At 38.1% G+C, this 24871-nt stretch overlaps 1 protein-coding gene across 2 annotated transcripts in view; it reads right to left on the reverse strand.

The window, feature by feature from the left end:
- The window catches only part of IL1RAPL1 (interleukin 1 receptor accessory protein like 1), a 1364983-nt gene that overhangs the window by 540052 nt on the left and 800060 nt on the right, over positions 1-24871 (reverse strand). For both annotated transcript variants that reach the window (XM_078065379.1, XM_078065380.1), the window contains one exon: positions 9645-9831. In XM_078065379.1, coding sequence (XP_077921505.1) covers positions 9645-9831 — 187 coding nt within the window. The remainder of the gene's footprint in view (positions 1-9644; positions 9832-24871) is intronic.

A 24871-nucleotide genomic window follows, 5' to 3' on the forward strand; every position in this document is an offset into this window, starting at 1 on the left:
TTCTACAATTTGTGAAAGAAATGGCCAACATTTATATACAAGGTCTTTACAGGACCAGAAATACCGATTTTCATTGTTGATGGGTCTATCAAATTTTGGGTCTATCAAACTATGGCCTCTAAATTAAGCTATGGATTATAATGATGTTGGCTCATTGGTTCTGGCTTTCTGCCAAAACAGAAATCTATTTCCTTTAGCCAGATTTGAAATCAATGCGATGAGGACAAAATAGCTTTAAGGCCTTTGACACTGTTCAGAGGTAGTATTATTTCTAAAAATATTTTGCCAAATCAAATTTTTCCAGACTATTATTTTGATTATGTGGTTCAATGCCTTCATATACATGGGAGACAGGTATCCAGTTATTTCAGACCAAAAAATACATCTCATATCCTCATATTAGTTGCATAAACTGTCATAATTGCAAAAGTAATATACTGAACACTGAATATATACTATCTTGATTATGGAAAAATAATTTGGATTGTTGCAAGACTTTCAAGTTCCATACATACTGCATCTCCTCCCATCACTCTATTAGAGATAGTCTTTTCTTTTTTTAAATTTTATTATGTTATGTTAATCACCATACATTACATCATTAGTTTTTGATGTAGTGTTCCATGATTCATTGTTTGCATATAACACCCAGTACTCCATTCAATAAGTTCCCGCTTTAATACCCATCACCAGGCTAACCCATCCCCCCTCCCTCCTCCTCTCTAGAACCCCCAGTTTGTTTTTCAGAGTCCACAGTCTCTCATGGTTCGTCTCACCCTCCGATTCCCCCCCTTCATTTTTCCCTTCCTACTATCTTCTTCTTTTTTTTTTTTTTTTAACATATATTATTTGTTTCAGAGGTACAGGTCTGTGACTCAACAGTCTTACACAATTCACAGCGCTCACCATAGCACATACCCTCCCCAATGTCTATCACCCAGTCACCCCATCTCTCCCAACCCCCACCACTCAAGCAACCCTCAGATTGTTTCCTGAGATTAAGAATTCTTCATATCAGTGAGGTCATATGATACATGTCTTTCTCTGATTGACTTATTTCGCTCAGCATAATACACTCCAGTTCCACCCACATTATTGCAAATGGCAAGATTTCATTCCTTTTTTTTTTTTTTTTAAGATTTTATTTATTTATTTGACAGAGAGAGACATAGTGAGAGCAGGAACACAAGCAGGCGGAGTAGGAGAGGGAGAAGCAGGCTTCCCGCATAGCAGGGAGCCCGATATGGGACTCGATCCCAGGACCCTGGGATCATGACCTGAGCCGAAGGCAGATGCTTAACGACTGAGCCACCCAGGCGCCCAAGATTTCATTCCTTTTGATGGCTGCATAATATTCCTGTGTGTGTGTGTGTGTGTGTGTGTGTGTGTGTGTGTGTGTGTGTGTGTATACCACATCTTCTTTATCCATTCATCTGTTTATGGCCATCTTGGCTCTTTCCATAGTTTGGCTACTGTGGATATTGCTGTTATCAACATCGGGGTGCATGTACCCCTTCAGATCACTACATTTGTATCTTTGGGGTAAATACCCAGTAGTGCAATTGCTGGGTCATATGGTAGCTCTATTTTCAACTTTTTGAGGAACCTCCATACTGTTTTCCAGAGTGGCTGCACCAGCTTGCATTCCCACAAACAGTGTAAGAGGGTTCCCTTTCTCCACATCCTCACCAACATCTGTTGTTTCCTGACTTGTTAATTTTAGCCATTCTGACTGGTGTGAGGTGGTATCTCATTGAGGTTTTGATTTGGAGTTCCCTGATGCCCAGCGATGGTGAGCACTTTTTCATGTGTCTGTTGGCCATTTGGATGTCTTCTTTGTAGAAATGTCTGTTCATGTCTTCTGCCCATTTCTTAATTGGATCATTTGTTCTTTGGGTGTTGAGTTTGACAAGTTCTTTATAGATTTTGGATACTAGCCCTTTATCTGATATGTCATTTGAAAATATCTTCTCCCATTCTGTCGGTTGTCTTTGGTTTTGTTGACTGTTTCTTTTGCTGTACAAAAGCTTTTTATCTTGATGAAGTCCCAATAGGTCATTTTTGCCCTTGCTTCCCTTGCCTTTGGTGATGTTTCTAGAAGAAGTTGCTGCGGCTGAGGTCGAAGAGGTTGCTGCCTGTGTTCTCCTTCAGGATTCTGATGGACCCCTGTCTCACATTTAGGTCTTTCAACCATTTTGAGTCTATTTTTGTGTGTGGTGTAAGGAAATGGTCCAGTTTCATTCTTCTGCATGTTGCTGTCCAATTTTCCCAACACCATTTGTTGAAGAAACTGTCTTTTTTCTATTGGACATTCTTTCCTGCTTTGTTGAAGATTAGTTGACCATAGAGTTGAGGGTCCATTTCTAGGTTCTCTATTCTGTTGCATTGATCTATGTGTCTGTTTTTGTGCCAGTACCATACTGTCTTGATGATTACAGCTTTGTAATAGAGCTTGAAGTCCGGAATTGTGATGCCACCAGCTTTGCTTTTCTTTTTCAACATTACTCTGGCTATTCGGGGTCTTTTCTGGTTCCATACAAATTTTTGGATTATTGGTTCCATTTCTTCAAAAAAAGTTGATGATATTTTGATAGGGATTGCATTGAATGTGTAGATTGCTCTAGGTAGCATTGACACCTTCACAATATTTGTTCTTCCAATCCATGAGCATGGAATGTTTTTCCATTTCTTTGTGTCTTCCTCAATTTCTTTCATGAGTATTTATTTTATACTTTTCTGAGTACAGATTCTTTGCCTCTTTGGTTAGATTTATTCCTAGGTATCTTATGGTTTTGGGTGCAATTGTAAATGGGATCAACTCCTTAATTTCTCTTTCTTCTGTCTTGTTGTTGGTGTATAGGAATGCCACCGATTTCTGTGCGTTGATTTTACATCCTGCCACTTTACTGAATTCCTGTATGAGTTCTAGGAGTTTTGGGGTGGAGTCTTTTGGGTTTTCCACATAAAGCATCATATCATCTGCAAAGAGCGAGAGTTTGACTCCTTCTTTGCCGATTCGGATGCTTTTTATTTCTTTTTGTTGTCTGATTGCTGTGGCTAGGACTTCCAGTACTATGTTGACTAGCAGTGGTGATAGTGGACATCCCTGCCATGTTCCTGACCTTAGGGGGAAAGCTCTCAGTTTTTCCCTATTGAGAATGATATTTGCTGTGGGTTTTTCATAGATGGCTTTTATGATATTGAGGTATGTACCCTCTATCCCTATATTCTGAAGCGTTTTGACCAAGAAAGGATGCTGTACTTTGTCAAATGCTTTTTCTGCAACTATTGAGAGGATCAAATGGTTCTTGTTGCTTCTTTTATTAATGTATTGTATCACATTGAGTGATTTGCAGATGTTGAACCAACCTTGCAGCCCAGGAATAAATCCCACTTGGTCGTGGTGAATAATCCTTTTAATGTAATGCTGGATCCTATTGGCTAGTATTTTGGTGAGAATTTTTGCATCCATGTTCATCAGGGATATTGGTCTGTAGTTCTCCTTTTTGATGGGGTCTTGGTCTGGTTTGGGGATCAAGGCAATGGTGGCCTCACAAAACGAGTTGGGAAGTTTTCCTTCCATTTCTATTTTTTGGAACAGTTTCAGAGGAATAGGTATTAGTTCTTCTTTACATGTTTGGTAGAATTCCCCTGGGAAGCGATCTGGCCCTGGGCTGTTGTTTGTTGGGAGATTTTTTATTACTGCTTCAATTTCCTTAGTGGTTATAGGTCTGTTCAGGTTTTCTATTTCTTCCTGGTTCAGTTTTGGTAGTTGATACATCTCTAGGAATGCATCCATTGCTTCCAGATTATCTAATTTGGCATAGAGTTGCTCATAATATGTTCTTATAATTGTTTGTATTTCTTTGGTGTTGGTTGTGATCTCTCCTCTTTCATTCATGATTTTATTTATTTGGGTCCTTTCTCTTTTCTTTTTGATAAGTCTGGCCAGGGGTTTATCAATCTTATTAATTCTTTCGAAGAACTAGCTCCTAGTTTCGTTGATCTGTTCTACTGTTCTTTTGGTTTCTATTTCATTGATTTCTGCTCTGATCTTTATTATTTCTCTTCTCCTGCTGGGTTTAGGCTTTATTTGCTGTTCTTTCTCCAGCTCCTTTGGGTGTAGGGTTAGGCTGTGTATTTGAGACCTTTCTTGCTTCTTGAGAAAGGCTTGTATTGCTATATACTTTCCTTTTAGACCACCTTTGCTGCATCCCAATGATTTTGAACAGTTGTGTTTTCATTTTCATTTGTTTCCATGGATTTTTTAAATTCTTCTTTAATTTCCTGGTTGACCCATTCATTCTTTAGTAGGATGCTCTTTAGCCTCCATTTATTTGAGTTCTTGCCGACTTTCCTCTTGTGTTTGAGTTCTAGTTTCAAAGCATTGTGGTCTGAAAATAGGCAGGGAATGATCCCAATCATCTGATACCATTTGAGACCTGATTTGTGACCTAGGATGTGATCTATTCTGGAGAATGTTCCATGGGCACTAGAGAAGAATGTGTTTTCTGTTGCTTTGGGATGGAATGTTCTAAATATATCTGTGAAGTCCATTTGGTCCAGTGTGTCATTTAAAGTCTTTATTTCCTTGTTGATCTTTTGCTTAGATGATCTGTCCTTTCAGTGAGGGGGGTGTTAAAGTCCCCTACTATTTTATTGTTGTCAATGTGTTTCTTTGCTTTTGTTATTAATTGGCTTATATAATTGGCTGCTCCCACGTTAGGGGCATAGATATTTACAATTGTTAGATCTTCTTGTTGGATAGACCCTTTAAGTATGATATAATGTCCTTCCTCATCTCTTATTATAGTCTTTGGCTTAAAATCTAATTTGTCTGATATAAGGATTGCCACCCCAGCTTTCTTTCGGTGTCCATTAGCATGGTAAATGGTTTTCCACCCCCTGACTTTCAACCTGGAGGTGTCTTTGGGTCTAAAATGAGTCTCTTGCAGGCAGCATATCAATGGGTCTTGCTTTTTAATCCAATCTGATAGCCTGTGTCTTTTGATTGGGGCATTTAGCCCATTTACATTCAGGGTAACTATTGAAAGATATGAATTTAGTGCCATAGTATTGCCTTTAAGGTGACTGTTATTGTATATTGTCTGTGTTCCTTTCTGGTCTATGTTACTTTTAGGCTCTCTCTTTGCTTAGAGGACCCCTTTCAATACTTCTTATAGGGCTGGTTTTGTGTTTGCAAATTCCTTTAGTTTTTGTTTGTCCTGGAAGCTTTTTATCTCTCCTTCTATTTTCAGTGACAGCCTAGCTGGATATAGTATTCTTGGCTGCATATTTTTTCTCATTTAGTGCTCTGAATATATCATGCCAGTCCTTTCTGGCCTGCCACATCTCTGTGGATAGGTCTGTTGCCAATCTAATGTTTCCACGATTGTAGGTTACAGATCTCTTGTCCCGAGCTGCTTTCAGGATTTTTTCCTTGTCTCTGAGACTCGTAAGTTTTACTATTAGATGTCGGGGTGTTGACCTATTTGTATTGATTTTGAGGGCGGTTCTCTGTGCCTCCTGGATTTTGATGCCTGTTTCCTTCCCCAAATTAGGGAAGTTCTCTGCTATAATTTGCTCCAATATACCTTCTGCCCCCCTCTCTCTTTCTTCTTCTTCTGGGATCCCAATTATTCTAATATTGTTTCATCTTATGGTATCACTTATCTCTTGAATTCTGCCCTTGTGATCCAGTAGTTGTTTATCTCTCTTTTTCTCAGCTTCTTTATTTTTCATCATTTGGTCTTCTATATCACTACTTCTCTCTTCTGCCTCATTTATCCTAGCAGTTAGAGCCTCCATTTTTGATTGTACCTCATTAATAGCCTTTTTGATTTTGACTAAGTTAGATTTTAGTTCTTTTATTTCTCCAGAAAGGGTTTCTCTACTATCTTCCATGCTTTTTTCAAGTCCAGCTAGTATCTTTATAATCGTCATTCTGAACTCTAGTTCCGACATCTTACTAATATCCATATTGATTAGGTCCCTGGCAGTCGGTACTGCCTCTTTTTCTTTTCTTGAGGTGATTTTTTTCCGTCTTGTCATTTTGTCCAGAGGAGAACAGATGAATGAGAGAACAAAATGGTAACAGGGTAAGAACGACCCCAGAAAAATATACGCTAAACAAATGAGAAGAGACCTGAAACCAGGGGCAAAGAAAGGGAAAGAAAGAAAAAAGAAAAAAAAAAAAAGGAAAAGAAAAAGTTAAAAAAAAAAAGAATATGATCAAATATGATCAGGCTGATGAATAGATCAGTGCCACACATTAGATTTTGGGCATATTTTGGTCTGTTAGAAGAAACTGCCTCCCAAAATTTTAAAGAAAGAAAAGCTTATATATGTATAAAAATAAGGGTAAATATGATGAAGGGATGGATGAAGGGATGGAATATGACTTTAAAGATGATAATTATAGGGGCGCCTGGGTGGCTCAGTTGGTTAAGCGACTGCCTTCGGCTCAGGTCATGATCCTGGAGTCCCGGGATCGAGTCCCACATCGGGTTCCCTGCTCAGCGGGGAGTCTACTTCTCCCTCTGGCCCTCCCCCTCTCATGCTCTCTCTCTCATTCTCTCTCTCAAATAAATAAATAAAATCTTTAAAAAAAAAAAAAAAAAAAGATGATAATTATAAAAGATTTTATAAAAGGAATTGATAAGATAAGAAGTTGGTTGAAAAAAGAAAGAAGAGAAATTAAAAAAAAAAAGGGAGAGAATGTGATCAGGCAAGATACTAGAACAAAGCCATACACCAGAGATTTAGGGTATATTTTGGTCTGTTAGAAGAAACTGTATCCCAAAATTTTAAAGAGAGAACAACTTATATATATACCAAAAATAAGGTTAACTACTCTGAAGGGATAGAATATGACTCTAAAAATGAAAAATAAAGAAGATTTTTAAAAAGGGATTGATAGGGGCAACTGGATGGCTCAGTCCTTGTGTCTGCCTTCGGCTCAGGTCATGATCCCAGGGTCCTGGGATCAAGCCCTACATCGGGCTACCTGCTCAGCGGGAAGCCTGCTTCTCCCTCTTCTATTCCCCCTGCTTGTGTTCCCTCTCTGTGTTTTTCTCTGCCAAATAAATAAATAAAATCTTTTAAAAAAAAGGGATTGATAAGATGTTGGTTGAAAAAGGGAAAAAGAAAAATTCAAAAAGAAAAAAAAGAAAATTAAAAAAATTAACTGTGAAAGACTAAAGAATCAGGGGGAAAAAGCCATGAATTCTATGTGCAGTATTCCCCTAGCACTGTTGTTCTGCCGTTCTCATTAATCGGTAAACTTGGTCTTGGCTGGCTGTTCTCGCTGATCTTCTGGGGGAGGGGCCTGTTGCCGTGGTTCCCAAATGTCTCTGCCGGAGGCGGAATTGCCCCGCCCTTGCCCGGTCCGGGCTAAGTAATCTGCTCGGGTTTGCTCTCCGGAGCTTTTGTTCCCTGCAAGCTTTCCGTACAGCTTTGGAGGCGGAGAGTGAAAATGGCGGCCTCCCAATCTCCGCCCCAGAGGAGTCGAGAACTCGGGGCCCCGCTTCTCAGTGAGCCCCCAGAGAAAAGCAGTCAGTCACTCCCGTCTCCCCGGTCTCCGGCCACACTCTGCGCTCACCCGGCCTGTGACCGAGCATTTCTATCTCTGGCACCCGACCCCGTGTGGAGTCTCCAAACCCAGCAGATTCCTACAGTGAGCTCTCCCGTGCTGCTCCTCCCGGGGGAAGAAGGGGAGTCTCCCCAGATCTGCCGCTTGTTGGGTCCCTGCTGGAGGAGCAGTGGCCCGACTGTGCCGCGGATCACGGTTTATGGCAACCCCGAGCTGAGAGCCCGGCCTCGGCTCCGTCTCTGCAGCCGGCTTCCCTGCTCCGATACCTGGGAGCTCTGCCGCACTCAGGCACCCCCGGTCTTTCTGTGACCCCGAGGGTCCCGAGACCACACTGTATAACTGAGATCAACTGTATAAACTAGCTATGAACATAAATACAACACTGTTCCACCCCCTGCTTAGCCACTGGAGCGACGTCCCTCAGCGGAGCCGACTTCTAAAAGTTCCAATTTTGTGCTCTGCTGCTCTATCACTTGCCAGAAGCGGCTGACGGAGGCCCCCTCCCCTGCCGTCTATCCTCCCGAATATCACCTTGGATTCACTTCTCCGCACGACCTACCTTCCAGAAAGTGGTCGCTTTTCTGTTCAGAGAGTTGTTGCTATTCTTTTCTTCGATGTCCTGTTGAGTTCGTAGGTGTTTAGAATGGTTTGATCCCTATCTCACTGAATTCCTGGGACCAGACGAAATTTAGGTCTCCTACTCCTCTGCCATCTTGCTCCTCCCTCCTACTAGTGAAAGTCTTTATAGCTAAAGGTCACAATGATTGGGGTGATGATGGAAATATGACTAAAGGAGCAATGTGAGGCTACCCATTTTAAATATTGTGTGTGCATGTGTGCATGTGTAGAAGAAGTGAGTATATTACTTATAAATACACATTAAATACAAATAAATACACATTACTACTAGAAAACATCTGTTCTTAGAGAACTTTGGGTCAAACTCCCCTAATCCCTCTCCCTTTGAGGCAATAATCAGGGCTTGCTAAGAATCTGCTTGTGGAAAGCAGGCAAACCACTGAGAATCAGGGTGAGAAATACTCACACAAGTAAAAAAGGGGAAAAAATAAACCTCATCTGTGCAGAAACAAAGCTCAGTGAGGCTAATATTTGAGGGCTGTTTGACGGTGTCTAAGATAGAAATTCAATGGAAAAGTAGGAAAATATTTAAAGATTTGTTTCTTGTTTAATTTCTCATAAGTTTTGAAGTCATGACATACTGGTATTGGTGGATCTAGTTACTAAGAGGTCATGCTTCCTACATTCCTATTTCCAGGGAGTTGAACAAAGCAAATTTTATACTAGTACTCTTTAAATCACGGATATAATACTCCAGAAAAATATTCTATCACCTATATTGTTTTTTCTTGATTACACTCAATAACAAAAAGTTTCTTTGATGGTATAAATAAGCTGAAGGGTACATTCTCATCTTAAAATTTGGAGAAAGTCAATTATGTGATAGGAAGGACAAGGGTTGGATTATTCTCCTTAAGTCTAAAGTTTCTTTTGATTTTTGAAAAAAGTTTATCTAGCACTATTTTTATAATATTATGAATTTTCAGCAGGTTTTTAAAAATATATATGCTTTTATATAAAAAGATTTGGAATATACACAAAGATACTTCCATTAAACAGAACATTTCAATAAAGCTATTGTAACATTTTTTTCATAGAAGTAAATCAATCCTTTCCTTGTTTGGAAACATTAGGAGTGTTTATATGAAGAGCTCTGAAATGAATACTTAATGTATTTTAGTTCCTGGAATTATCAACACAGATTATAATGCACTTGAACAAACTGTATAAACTAGCTATGAACATAAATACAACAGCTTATTGCAATGGATCACCGATACAAATACTGACTAGCATTTATCAAAGCTATTGGTTTGAAAACTTATACTAACCAGCACAACCTGCTGTAGTATTTTAGGAGGGCAGAGCTGAAGTTCATCATACCCACTTTGGATAACTTTTTTATCCAAATTGTCCAAGAATAAGATACACATTTAGTCTATTTATAAGGAACAAAATCATTCACAGTACATACCTTATACCATAGGATTTCAGGTTCTCTGGTTGGTAGTAAAAAATCTTCAATGTCACGGCATGAAATTTCCTTGCTTTTGCTAAGTTCAGCTTTGTCAAAGTATTTCATTTTGGAATTGTAGCAGAGTCCAGTGTCATTTTCACCCACTGTCAGCGAAATGGATACTTTCATACAGTAAGTGGAATTTCTGTAATGAAGCAGAATAAATAGGTGGTCTGGTGTGAACAAAAAGTGAATGCCGCCAGGTAGTATGTTTACTTCACTACAATGGACAGACACAGAGACACAGAGGGAGAGAAAGACAAAGAGAGAGAGAGAGACGAGAAGGAGAGGGAGGGAGTAAAGCAAAAAACTCGACTGATTAATTAATGTTATGGTATCACGGCTTAGTCCACAGGGCTCTCTCTTGTCACTCAGCTAAACAATGCTTAGTTCTGTCAAACCATTTGTATATTTTCTATTTGCTAGAAAAAAGTTTTGTTTGTATTATATACAAGTGTGGTTTGAAAATATACTCAATAGGGATTTCTGTATCTAGAAAAGCAGAAAAAATACAGGAAGATTTAGGTCAGGCAGGAAGTCAACCTAGGGTTTATGCTAAACTTGGCAAACTCAACAAAGAAGTAGAAAAAGTAAATGATCTATTAAGCATAATGGAAGGAGAAGATAAGGCTGCTCAATTCTTACAGTACTGGTTGTCTTGATAAGTGGAGAGCTTATCGATGAATATGGGAAGAAAATAGTCTTGGATAAAAATATGGCAAGCTCACTATCTTTACAGACTGAAACGCATTTGGGTTGAGACCTGGAGTCCAGGTTGTCAGACGAGAGAAATATTCTGATGTATTATGTAAGGACAACCCCACCCTGATAGATTCTACAGAATCAGTTCATTAAATCAGTGTTTCATTTTACAACTTGTTGGTTCCTAAATCAGGTTTATAACTTGAAATACATGAGAATAGAAATCATGTTCAGAGATCTCTTTGAAAGAGTTGGACCAAAGGAAGTTTTCTTGTAAACTGCACTATTTCTGTTTGCTATTTCTGTCTCTGGACATTCAATGAACACTGCTATGGGTCAGGCATGGTGACGTAGGCAGTGAGAATGAAGAGAAGTATAAAACATCAAATTCAAGGTTTTGTACAGAATGTCTTACTTGGTAAGTGCCCAATGCCTCATTTGTATACTTGGCCATCAAAGTCCTGGATTTGAGTCTTACTGCTTACTATTTCTGTAACTTTAGGCAACTCATTTAATCCCTTGGAACCTTAGGTGGGGAGTAGGACAACACGTGTCTGCATATTAAATGTGATACTGAATTAAAATCTGTTTGGCCTGTCACTGGTGCTCAGTAATGTTGGCTCTTCTCACTCCACACTGGTGTACAGAGATCACAGCCCCCAAGCCCTCCTCCTTATTCAGCCAAGACACTTGACATTTAAGCAGCTCCTTGATTTAAATTCTTGCTTAAAAAAAAAAAATGCCTATATGACATGACGAGAATTGCCAGAAAATAGTTAGGTTGGTTATGGTATAATAAAAAATATAATTGGTCTTGGTTCCTGGCACAGATTTCCTGAAACTCTTAGAACTCCCTGAGTGATAGGAGTGTCTTTTGTTATTCAAAAGGAGCCACTTTTAATTACCCTTGAGTTTATGTTAAAGAGATGCTTTGGGGTGAAGCCCCTAGAAAGCCTCAGAATGGGGATGGTTACCAGAAAGACCAAGTGTGCAGAAGGTTGGAATTTTTAACTCTACCCACTGACCTTGAGACAAGGGGGCAGGAATTTCAGGTTAGGCTCTATTAAAAACCCTAGAAAGAAAAGATTTGATGAGTTTGGGTTGATGAACACATGGAGGTGCTGGGAGGGTGGCATGCCTAGAGATGGCAAGGAAGTTCTGGGCCTCTTCCTCTACCCTTTGCCCCACACATCTCTTCCATCTGACCGATTATTTCTATCCTTTGAAATATCCAACAATAGTAAGTAAACTGTTTTCCCGAGTTTTGTGAGCCATTCTAGCAAATGACTGAATCCAAGGAGGGGGTTGTGAGAACCTCTGATTTATAGTCAGTCTGTCAGAAGCACAGGTGACAATCTGGACTTGCAATTGCTTGTGGGATTGTGTCCTTAATCTGTGGGGTGTGATGTTATCTTTAAGTAGATAGTGTCAGAATAGATTTGAACTGTAGCATATCCAGCTGGTGTTGCAAAACTGCTTGGTGCGGGAAAAAAACCCCACATACCTGGTATCAGAAGTACTAAGAATAGGGGAGAAAAGTAGAGTTTTCCTTTATAGTTATTTGTTCAGCTTTATATTGGGTAACAAAGAAAATTGCCACAAAACTATTATGTAGACTTATTTAATGTGATGTCTCTACCTTCATATAATAGGCTACAAGCAGATCTAAAATACTTTATAGGTGGGGGGCGCTCAGGTGGCTCAGTTGGTTGAGTGTCTGACTCTTGATTTCAGCTCAGGTCCTGATCTCAGGGTCGTGAGATCGAGGCCCTCGTTGGGCTCCACACTGGGCGTGGAACTTGCTTAAGATTCTATCTTTCTCTCCCTCTGCCCCTCCCCCTCCTGTCTCTCTCTCCCCCCCCTTTAAAAATGAAATAAATAAAATAAAATAAAATAAAATAAAATAAAATACTTCAGAGGTAAAACCCTTCACCTTTAAACAAAGTCAATCAGTAAAAAGGTCCTGAAAGAATGCGTTCAGAGATTTTGTTAGAATGATAAAACATATTCTCTGCTCTCAGCTCCTCACAATGCAGAAGTGATGCACAATAGCTGAATTTCAATGCGATAAGCACTACAAAGAGCTACTGTGTGCTACCACAGTAGCGTCAAAGAAAGAAACAAGACTTCAAAATTTGTGATACCTGGTTGTCTTAAGGAACGAGTAAGAATATGACAATTTTATTTTTTATTTATTTTTTTAAAGATTATTTATTTATTTATTTGACAGAGAGGGAGACAGCAAGAGAGGGAACACAAGCAGGGGGAGTGGGGGAGGGAGAAGCAGACTCCCCGCGGAGTAGGGAGCCCGATGTGGGGCTCGATCCCAGGACCCTGGAACATGACCTGAGCCGAAGGCAGATGCTTAACCGACTGAGCCACCCAGGCGCCCGAATATGGCAATTTTAACAAAGGCTATATCAGGGAACAGTATGCACAAAGGCTTGAAGACATGCAACAACTTGATGTGGTTGGAGGAAATGCAAATAATTTGGTGTGGCTGGATTAGTTAAAAAGGAACAGCAGGAACTGAGGCTGGACAGCTGTTCAGAAGCCTGAAGGAGCAGCATGTAAGCCACAGCAGAATGTGGACTTTAGGCTGGGAAGTGAAGACATTTGGATTTTGGAAAGATTTTTCAGATCACAGTGATTAAAATGGATTGGAGAGAAAAGAGGACTAAGTGCAGTGAGACAATAAGAAAGCAACATCATTCATTCAGGAGAAAAATGGCAGCTCCAAAGGCAATGACCATTGAGACAAAAGGAGGAATCATGTTCAAATTATATTTAAGATACAGAATCACTATGACAGGAAGGAGCTAAGGAAAGAGAGGTATCCAAGATGATGAAAAGATTCTCTCAGATGAGTATATGAAAAGTAGAGTCAATCTCTCAGCATGGAAAATACGGAAAAAGAAACAGCTTTGAGAGAAAAGAAAGTGTGCTAAATTTTAGCTTGGGCTTCACACCCAAGTAGAAAAAATAGCCTCTTTGGGTTTGCCAGAAATATTGCTCATGCATTATTTATTAATTTTACTCCAGCACAGACTAGAGCATGCTCTTCACAGGCTCATTTTAAGATAATATTTTCAGAAAAAATAATTACCTAAGTTAAAGCAATTAACTATCCTAGGACACATTCCAATATGTAGTAAGAAAATATGCACGTTTTAGAATAATCCTGATATTTGTACACATTAGAATTCTTAAAGAACAGACTTTTCTAAGAATTCAATCAGTGAATTCTAAATTTGAACATTCCATATTAATCTTTTAAACTCATGAGTCTTAGGTTTTCTTTCTCCTCAAACTATTGATTGCTGTTGTTTGTTTTCGTATACCTTCTTTTACCAAATGCCAGACATGTTTTATACAGACAGGGTTAAGAGCAAGATCTCCAAAACCCAACCATAAGAGGTTCAAATTCCAGCTCAATCACTGATTACTTTGGAAAATTAGGGAAAGTTACTTGAGTTCTTAGGTTTCCATTTCATCATGCATATAAGGAGAAAATCATAATAAAGACCTCAGAGGTCGGTTTGGGAGTCAAGCATGTTAAAACATGGGAAGAGCTTAGGGCAGGGCCAGTCTTCTGGGGAGCACTCAGGAAGTGTTAGATCTTATCATCAGTACTACATCCCCTCTCCCTCTTTTCTTTAAATTTCCATTTTCCAGTCCAGCCACCCAGATATGTTCAGAAGGCGGATGAGATAGACAACATGACCATGATGATGCCTTCAGTTCTTTGGTGTTTAGTGTCAAGCATAAACATCCAGATAAATCCTTCTGTTTTTCATCTGGGATATCTGAGTGGGCTCGAGAAGAGTGAGTAACCTTGATGAAAAATACAGACTCCTCACCCCAGCTGCCCCCTTCTCCTCTTCTATAAATGCGACTGACCCCTATTTTCCAGAAAGGGGATCCAGAGGAGCACACCTTGGTATTCTTACTTTCTTGACTTTTATTCCTCAGCTCTGTGAGGTGACTGCTGATTTACAACTGTCTGGTAATGTCTGGAATTCCAGACTCCCCAGGATAACACTATTTCCAAATTACTTTCAATGTTTTAATACTTGTTTACTGTTTCCGTTCATCAGGAGGTGATTTAAAAAGCTAAAAATAAAGCAGCATCCAATGAACACTATAGTCCTATTTACTGAGAAGAGCTAACAGGAAGCAAGTAACTTGTGACACATTAATAAACATGTGATCCCCCTGAGGGGAATTACACACTCTCAAAGTAAAGAGCACCATCCGCCATTATCAAATCGGCAGCACGACTGCTATGGTTCTGTGGCTCTGCACCATCAGGGAAATACCATGCAATGGGGTAAATGGGGTAAGGCGAATGCTCCTACAGGACGGACAGTGGAAATCATCAGCGTGTATTTACTCAGCTTCTGTTGTTGAGAACAGATGGGCTGCAATCTAGGCAACAAGTTAAATCATGACTGCTGGTTTCCATGTTAATAAAATGGCTAGAAAGACAGGATATACATGTATGTGGTGGAAACAGTTTTCTCAGCTGAGAGTCAACACTGAACTGTCCTCTCCAGGGAAGAAATGATATTATTGTGGATTAAAAAAAGACCTAGTTCAACCACACTTCAATAATACATAAAAAATACAACAGTTAATTAATTTTTAAAAAGACCTAGTATTCTCTGGCAGAGGTGACCTGCAGTACACACCAAGGACACAGAATGTATTGTACAGACCAAAGTCATGCAGATTTCCTTTGTCTCACCTGCTGAGGTTACAGCAAAGCAACCCAATGCCTAAAGAAGTCAACGACTTATCCAAGTTCTTCTATTTAGTGGCAAAAATGGGATTAGAACTCACATCTCCTAACTTCTAATTCTATATGCTACTGGAGATCATTAGTGCTGGGTCAGCACACAAAAGCTATATATACATATATATTTAAGACTGTTTAAAACAAAAGAAAGTTACTCTTAAACCCTGGTTTTATGTGATTTGACACCCCCCAAAGAGATGTCTTCTGGAGAAAGGGAGAATGTGATCTAACTTGGATTTCTCTGAAAATTTAGGTCCTTAAACTTCCCCAAATTTAATAAGGAACAAAGGGAGCAAGTGACAGATCTTAAAAAGACATTATGGTTTTTTTTTCCCCAGCTCTTTCTACTATGTACTTTTTACAAACTTACATACTTGTAAACAAGGAGGCTTGTGAAACGACTGCCTTAGAGTCCTGTCTTAAAAGGGAGGAAAACAACTATCTACCCTTAAACCAGTATAAAGATTGAGAACTAACAAATATATTTGAACATAATCAAGAGGCAAATATGTGACAAACATAAAATGAAAATAACTTCTGTAAGTACAGACTGTAGAAGTTAGTACAGGGCACTGAAGTGCTCCACACGTTTCTTAGCAGTTTGCTACCTTGACGGGGACAAGGGTTCTGAATTGGCATGCATGGGAGCTATCACATATTTCAAACTTCCTCTTTTACAGGATGACCACATTGCACAACTACAGATTGAAGTACAGAAATGTGGGTGGTCCAGACAGGAGGTAAGAAAGAAAATGAGGTGTGAGAAGGGAAAGTTTGGGTATTACCTGATTAGCTGATACAGTATGATAAAAACCCCGTGATGCCACACCGAAGGGTAGCACGGTTACAGTTACCCTGTAATCATACCTGCTATGCATGCTACTGCGTAGTGCTGAACATCTCTCTCCTACTCGAACAGAATTACCAGTAGCATGATTGTTAAATAGATCCCTAAACAGCGTCCCTAAACCCTTGACCTGTCTGTTAATCCTCAGGTCCCTAGGGAAAATAATAACATTGCCATTGTAGTTGGAAATCTTTTCCCACATTATGAAGTGCTGAGAAAGACAAGGAATTTGATCAATGTTTTTAAAGGATTAAGTTTTTCTCTGCTTCTCTGTCTTATATGGTCTACTCTAACATTCACTGGTCATTTTTTAAGTCATACTCCTTTGCACAGAAATGTTTTGTAAAAATAAAAGCACACAGTATTTTTGGAAGTGTCACAAATATTTGGGCATGGAAAGACAGCAGATCTGAAGGTTCCGTTAGTGCAGACCTGAGCAGAACTCAACTGTTGGGAAGGTGGTTCCTTGACCACAAATTTGCCCATAGTGTCTAATCATTAGTGGTGAAAATAAAGTGTTAGGAATCAAAAATGTAAGGGTTAGATTATGGAGGGAACATCTTACAGTTTGTTAAGCCTTAAATATGCTTTGATAGTTTATTTCTTAATCTTAAAGCCTTCCAATTTTCTCTATTTTTATTTTTTTCTCTCCATGTTTATGGTAATGTCTGAAGCTAAGCATGTGGCCCCTCTGTTATATCTTATCTTTCTTACACATATCATGCTTAGAGCTACTGGCACTAAATGTGAATTTGTTTGGATTAGGTTTTCTTTTGAGAAGAGCTCTGGAGGACCTATTGATTTAACTGTGCTTGAAATCAGCCCTTGTAAAAAGATTACAGGGAGACCATTGAGCAAGTGATAAGACTAAAAATGCCAGTTTATTGCCTTCTTATTTGAAATTCTGTTTTCCAAAAATTTAACTGGTAAACTGAACTTCATCTACAGTCTTCTGCTAACTATATATTCAAAATAATGATCTCTGTCTTCTTTGGTGGCGAGTCATTAATATAATTTTGCCATATCTGTTTTTCTTGCCTAAGATTCCTGAAACATTGGAATTGAGAAGGCATCGATGTATGGAAATCTAGTCCAGTATTTCTCTGAGTTATTCTTGGGCATGAGGACTTTTGAACTTCACAACTAGACAACACGGTCTCCTTCTTGACCTCTTCTTAAGGGAGGAGGAAAGAAGGAGACAGACAGACAAAAATAAAAACATGTCCCTGAAGAAAACTGAGTCCCAGGACGTGGGTTCAAGGTCACATAAATTATAAATAATTTCTTCAGGAAAGCCTATCCATCTTGCCCCTTTATTTTCCTCGAAACAATCTCAATTTGTAATCATTTATTTCCACTTATTTTTGCTGCCTCCTCTGTTAATATGTATTCTTCTCACAGTATATAAAATAAGGGAGTTAGCTATCTGCTTTTTGGATTCCTGGAGGCCTATTTTTTTAAACAGGTAAACTGCATACAACATAAACTTAACCATTAATCATTTGAACATGCACAATTGTCATTCAGTACATTCATAATGCTGTGCAACCTCTATCTCGTTCTATGACATTTTCATCATCCCAAAAAGAAACCCATAACTATTAGCAAGTGCTCCCTATTTCCCCATTCCCACAGCCCCTAGCAACCATCAGTCTGCTTTCTCTCTTCATGGATTTGCTTATTAGGACTATTTCACATAAAAGAAATCATATAGTGTGTGGATTTCTTTGTGTGTGTGTGTGTGTGTGTCTGGCTTCTTTCACTTAGCATAATGTGTTCAAGGCTTACGCACATTGTAGTATGCATCTGTACTTCATTCCTTTTTGTGGCTAATAGCCCCGTGTATAGATATACCAATATAGTTCATTTGTACACGAGCAGATGGACATTTGAGTTTGTTTCCACATTCTGGCTATTGAAAACAATGCTGCTATGAACGTTCGTGTACAAATATTTGTTTGAGTTCCTTCTTTCAATACTTTTGGGAATATACCTAGGGGTGGAAATGTTGGGTCATGTGGTTATTCTATGTTTAATTTTTTGACAAATCAAGCACTTCTTTTTTAAATCTCTTAAGCTCTTTCCACCCTTCTGAATACCAGTTTCTGCTGGCACAGGGAGACTAAGGCAGTAGGCAAATGTGTTCACTGACCATTGTGGTTAAAGACTTACAAGGCCTAGTTATTTTTTTAAGTTAAGTGCCTAGTACAGTGCCAGGCATAGAGCAGGCACTCTCAACAAATATTTGTGAAATGAATGAAAAAATTAACTATTCGTTAAGGTCTATATAGTTCTGATTACATTTCTCCTTTGCTCAATCCCTTCAAACAACTCTCATCTACACCCCCACCAAATGAGTTTTTGTCCCCTTTTGTTTTATGCTTCTTTGAAACAGCACACACTTCTTGATAGTGGATGTGGCAAGAAAATGTGTCTTCCAGGTCCAGCAAAAAATAAAATAGAGCTATAAAGATTTCCTGGCATTGGCTATCTGCAATCACCTGATTATCTCATTCTCTCACCGTGTATGCAACAGACTTTCTTCTAACTGTAGTTGACCTTCTTGATTTGAAAGATAAGAAAAAGGGACAATAAATATGTGAGTCACATTTGGATCAGTTGTAAATCACTTTTTTTCCTTTCCAAGCATCACCCAGGCAGCTTTTTTCTACAGTGAGCATAATAGTGCTTAGGCTATTAAATCTTGCTCCCAGGCTGCTGTAGAGAAGACATGACTGAGGACCCAGATGTTGAGCTAATCATACACCCTACCTCCTCATTTTACAATGAAAATTCCATGGAAAGTTGTAACAGAGTAAAACAAAATCTATACTAACCTTTAAAGAAGTCAGAGAACTACCAGAGTTTGTTGAAATTTTACCCATCCACAAATACCTTTTTCAGAGTTAGATTAATAACATATAAACATAAGAAAACATGCTTTTCCCCCTGCTGTATAGAAACCAAATATGGACAATGTCAGGAAACAGACCTCTTAATCACCGGAGTTTCTTTTTTTCTGCTAATGTTTCTTTAAATATTTTCTAGATGTCATAATGGCATATGCTTTATTCAGTTTTACTTTGCAGGTCAATATTTCTTGATAATAGCTTTGCTTTCCTTAACTTCAGAAGAAAAACACAATAAATAAAATTAACTGTGAAGATGGTAAATAATCTTAATTATTAAGGACAGTTATATCATATTTCTAATTACATGTATAAGACAAAAACTGAATCTATTCCATAAAATTGATAAGGTGCATATTTCCAGACTCTAGAGACTGGTGTCATTTCACACATACAATGCTTACCAAAATTCATGATCAGAGTTTCATGTAAAGAGTGACCTCTCTGAACTTAGCATATATAGAAACTAGCCTAATTTCTGCAGACACAAAGGGGAAAAAACAACACGCTTGTATACACAAAAACTCTTCCTCATCCAAGAGACTTTTGGAGGAAAAGTAAATGGAAGCCAGAAATGCTCCCTGAAAAGGAGACTGTGGCTACCACCCTTGACTCAACATGTTCATACCACCAGCTTGGTGCTCAAATGTGAAGGTAACATGTGAGCTCTTGCTTGCTTTTTCCACAACACTCTAATTTCATTTTTGAACTCTTTCACTGACTTTTCTCCTGTAATGGTTTGAGATAGTTTCTTTCTATGTAAATTCAATATATCTCCTCTAACCCTTCCCAGAGCAAAGTCATGCCATTTGATAAAAACAAAATAAAACCATTAAGCCCAGCAGGGAACATACAACCTAACCTAGGCATGAATGTATAACATCATTTTATTAAATGAGTCAATTATTGCTTATCAAGCATTTAAAATTCATTAATTCAGTCAATACATATTTGTTGAGCAAAGACTAAGCGTCTGGCCCAGCTGGGGATAAAGCAGTGAGCAAGCAAAGTACTTGCTTTTATGGAGCTTATATTTTACTGAAAGGAAATGGTGGAGGGAGGAATATTGTACAAAAAGCTTTATACAATACCACTTCACAGACACTAGAATGGCTATTATAAAAAAAATGGAAAACAACAAGTTTTGGCAAAGATGTGGAAAAAATGGAACCCTAGTGCATCACTAGTAGGAATATAATATGGTACAGCTGCAATGGAAAACCAGCTTGGCAGTTCCTCAAAAAGTTAAACACAGAGTTACCATATGATCTAGCAGTTCCACTCCTAGGTATATACCTAAAAGTATTGAAAGCAAGGACTTAAAGAGATACATGTGTATCAATGTTCATAGTAGCATTACTTACAATGCCAAAACATAGAAACAACTCCAAAAGTCTATCAAAATATGAATGGATAAACAAAATGTTGTATAAAATACAACAGAATATTATTTGGCCTTTAAAAAGAATGACATTTTGATACCTGATGCAACATGGATGAACCCTGAAAACATTATGCTAAGTGAAGTAAGTCAGACACAAAAGGACAAACATTGTATAACTCCACTTCCATACCTAGAATTGGCAAATTCAAAGAGACAAAAGTAGAAGAGAAGTTACCTGAGCTGGGGGAAAGAGAGGAATGGGGAGTTGCTGTTTAATGGGTACAGAATTGGTTTGGAATGACAAAAATTTCTGAAAATGGATAGTGGGGATGGTTGTACCACATTGTGAATGTACTTAATGCCACCAAAGCATACGATCAGAAATGGTTAAAATGGTAAATTTTATGTTGTGTATATTTTACCACAATAAAAAACAATGAATTATACACTTTAAATGCATGAATTATATGGCATGTGAATTATATCTCAGCAAAGGCATTATTTTTAAAAAAGCTTTTATGCATTCTCTCATCTAATCTCCCTCTATGTAATCATATTTAACCCGCTTATTTTAAATATCATCTCTGTGTTTTGTCTCCTGTGTTTGTATCTCCAGCTCTGACCTCTCTCTGAACTCTAAATTTACGTATCCAGTTGCCTATTTAACATACCTATTTGAAATCTAAAAAGTCACTTGAGACCTAAGGTGCCCCACAAATAAATCTTTACTTTTACCCTCAAAACTACTCTCCTTAGCCTCCCATATGTCACTGATTGCCACACCATTCACCTAACTGCTCAAGAAAATAGCCTGAATTTCTTTCAGACATTACAGGCTCACCCCAACAAAACTAGCATGAGGTGAATGAGGGGGTATCAAAAACTCAATAATTAAGATAATATTTTAATATAATGTTTAAAAAATCAATACAAAAAATCTATGAGAACAATAAAAGTTTACAATTCTTTACCACTCAGCTTTATATTTATCCTATCAATGATCACTAATTGATATTTTCTTAATTTTTATTCTGTATATAGGTATATATTTTGTCTTCCATACAGTGGAAGTGCCATGAGAATGGGAGATTTATCTTCCTTGTTCACCACTTTATCCCATAAATATGTCTGCCTTTTATCAGGGTCTCCTACTGGCTGACATCAAGGCTAAATTTTTCCAAGAGAGGATCTGTCATTTCAGGTTCTGGAGTTGGTTATTCCACTTCCTTCCTCTCTTTTCCCCCTCCAGACAGAGGGCTGGCTGTAGCTTCCTGCTGTTGGTGACCCCCGGAATGCCTCATGTTATGCCATTTCAGCTCTTCTACCATATTTATAACCTATTTTGCGTATTAAATTTCCCCTATTGAAATACTTGGAATGAATTTGCTTTAACTGACTAGATCCTCGTCAATACAGTAGTTTAGGAAACAAATAGCTGAATGTTTTATCTACATTATACATAAATTCTTCAAAGTCTCCCATGAGGTAAAATAAAGAAGTACAAAAATTATATAGTTATATATTTGCAAATAGTATAAATAACACTGTATAAACATGGCACATTTAATAAATTAAGGCACTTCTGAATTTTCCTATCTATGATGAAAGTCTTTTATTGATATTATAAAACCAAAAAAAAAAAAAAAAAGAACAGAATTAAATAGCGAGTTAGTTTAATTTAAAGGAAGAATTACAGGGGTCCTGGGTGGCTCAGTTGGTTAAGCATCTGACCTCTCCAGCTCAGGTCATGATCTCAGGGCTGTGAGACTGAGTCCCAAGTTGGGTTCCACGCTCAGTGGGCAGTCTGCTTAATGATTCTCTCCCTCTGTCCCTCCCCCCTCACTCCCATGTGCTCTCTTTCTCCCTCTCAGATAAACAAATAAATCTTAAAAACATGAAGTCAACATGGATGGGACTGGAGGAGATTATGCTAAGTGAAATAAATCAAGCAGAGAAAGTCAATTATCATATGGTTTCACTTATTTGTGGAACATAAGGAATAGCATGGAGGACATTAGGAGAAGGAAGGGAAAAATGAAGGGGGGGAAATTGGAGGGGGAGACGAACCACGAGAGACTATGGACTCTGAGAAACAAACTGAGGGTTTTAGAGAGGAGGGGGTGGGGGGATGGGTTAGCCCGGTGATGGGTATTAAGGAGGGCACGTATTGAATGGAGCACTGGGTGTTATACACAAACAATGAACCGTGGAACACTACATCAAAAACTAATGATGTACTGTATGGTGACTAATATAACATAATAAAATAAAATAAAAAAAAATGAAGTCAGAATTAGACATTTTTGGGGAGAGACTTTTTTATTCTATAGGACATGCATATTTCACAGGTGGTTTCTTTTCAATCCATTTTACGTAATTTTATTATCAATTCCAATGAGAAGTAATTTTTAGATTTTTCTGACTAGAAAGAAGAGCCATTAATCTGAATAACCTACAATTCACTAAAAGAGCAAATGATTTTAAATGCCAGCAATCTGATAACTTTCCTTGGTAAAAAGAGGCCACTTTTAGGAAAAAAAAAAGTCTAATAATTTGAATTTCTTTATAAATATAAACATGCTTATAATGTGACAATTACATCAAAAATTTTGTCAACAAAGAATGTAGGAATAAGCTCCTTTACACTTTGACTGCCAGAATATAATGCCACAGAGTAATGTTAGAGATATGATTAAAAGTGTCAAAAACAAAACACAAGTGGATCTAATTTTTACCCAAATATGATAAAGAATACAAAGGGGAGGATGAGGAGGAGGCACAGCTGGGCAGTTGCATGGGCAGAACTCACTAACGGGCTGTGTGATTATGGCCAAGTAACTAGTCTTCCTTGAACTTCAGTTACCTGATCATAAAATTATAAGGAGTGTGAGAAGCAAATAGCATCCTAATGTAAACAGACTTTGTAATGGACAAACAACTACTTAACATGGATCACTGCTGTTACTATGATGTGCAGTCACGGCTTAACCCCTTAGATGATTGTCAATCTGACTACAACCCTTGAATCTTCTCATGCCCAATGCTGTTTCACATACTCATTATTCATAATATTTCACCACTGGCTAAATATGGAATTTATATCAAGGTCACCACTTTTTAAAAGCTTAATCTCCTTTCCAGCAGCACCTCATAAAGAGAAAAATCACACAGCCCTTTATATTTAATCTCCTTATCCTACTGTGAATATAGTCCTCCTCCATTTCTGTTCTCCAGATCCAACTTTTCATTTTTATAAAAAAGTTCAATATAAATAGAACACCCTTTCTGGGAGTGAAGTCCCATACATTTAAAATTCAGTTAAACTTGCCTCATATTATTGCCAGAAAGAGCTGCAGTTGCCATGAGGCATAAAGTGGAAGGCATCCCTAGATGCAGCAGCAGGGAGAAAAATAAATAAATAAAACAGCATGAATGAGGGCTTGCCCATTATTAGCTTTGCTCTATTCTTGGTTTCTGATGGAAGAATCACCAATGGGACTCTAGAACTAGATGGTTAAATATTTGCAGATGTCAACAGCTATGTGCATTGGACAGACATTTTGAAATTCAGTATTTTCAGAAGTATGGGTCATATGAAAAACACTTATCCCTAGCCAGAGGATAGGTGGGATAAATTACACAGGAGACTTTCCAACAGTCAGCTGTCAAACCTACTTTGCTGTCAATACTATAAGGTTATTTCTCATGTTCTTCTCATATGAAACAACTGTTACAAAGAAATGAAAATGGCTTTATTGTATATATGAATTCTAGTTATAATATCTGCTTCTTCCTTAAAAGTCCATTATGATAATAGCCAGACAAAGAAAACTCTTATGGAATGGAAGAGTTCAATCCCATTATATTCAGTCTTATCAGGATGCAGGGCCTTCCCAAATTATTCTTCATACACACATGAACAATATCATAACGATTAACTGGACATCTTTTACTTGAGTGCTTTCTTGAAGCTACAATTTATGCAACAGCACTGTAATCATTCCCACTCTCAAAACCCTTCTGTTCACTAGTCTATTAAATACAACTGTAATTGACTACCGTGGTGGCTAATTTGAAAAAGCTATTACATTGCTTCTGGCTCCTGGTTTTCTTTACTAATATGGATTTATTTGGAATCCAAATTGTACAAAGTACTGCTGCCTAATTTGACTTTGTAGTTACTGATGTCTTTATTTACCATTTATTATGTCTACAGTGTATAAAGCACATAACATGAATAAGTCATTAATTTGAATTGTGGCTTTGGGTATGGTAGTTTCTCATTTGTCAAATAAAAGTCTACATGAAGGCTTACATCCTTTCCTGAAATTCCAAAATAACATTATTGATAACATCATTATGCATGTTATATTTACCTGATCCATTTAGTGCATTATTGAGAGATTTTACAGAAAGGTAGTTTTTGTGTGCACATTTATGTACTCTATGTCTACCTGTAACTTACCTCTTCCCCTTCACTAATACAAATCTTTGAATGGTGTTGTAAACTAGTCTCATTTTCTCAACACAGGCTCATTCCTTTCT

Source organism: Halichoerus grypus, chromosome X (genome assembly GCF_964656455.1).
Source record: "Halichoerus grypus chromosome X, mHalGry1.hap1.1, whole genome shotgun sequence".
Lineage (NCBI taxonomy): Eukaryota > Metazoa > Chordata > Mammalia > Carnivora > Phocidae > Halichoerus > Halichoerus grypus.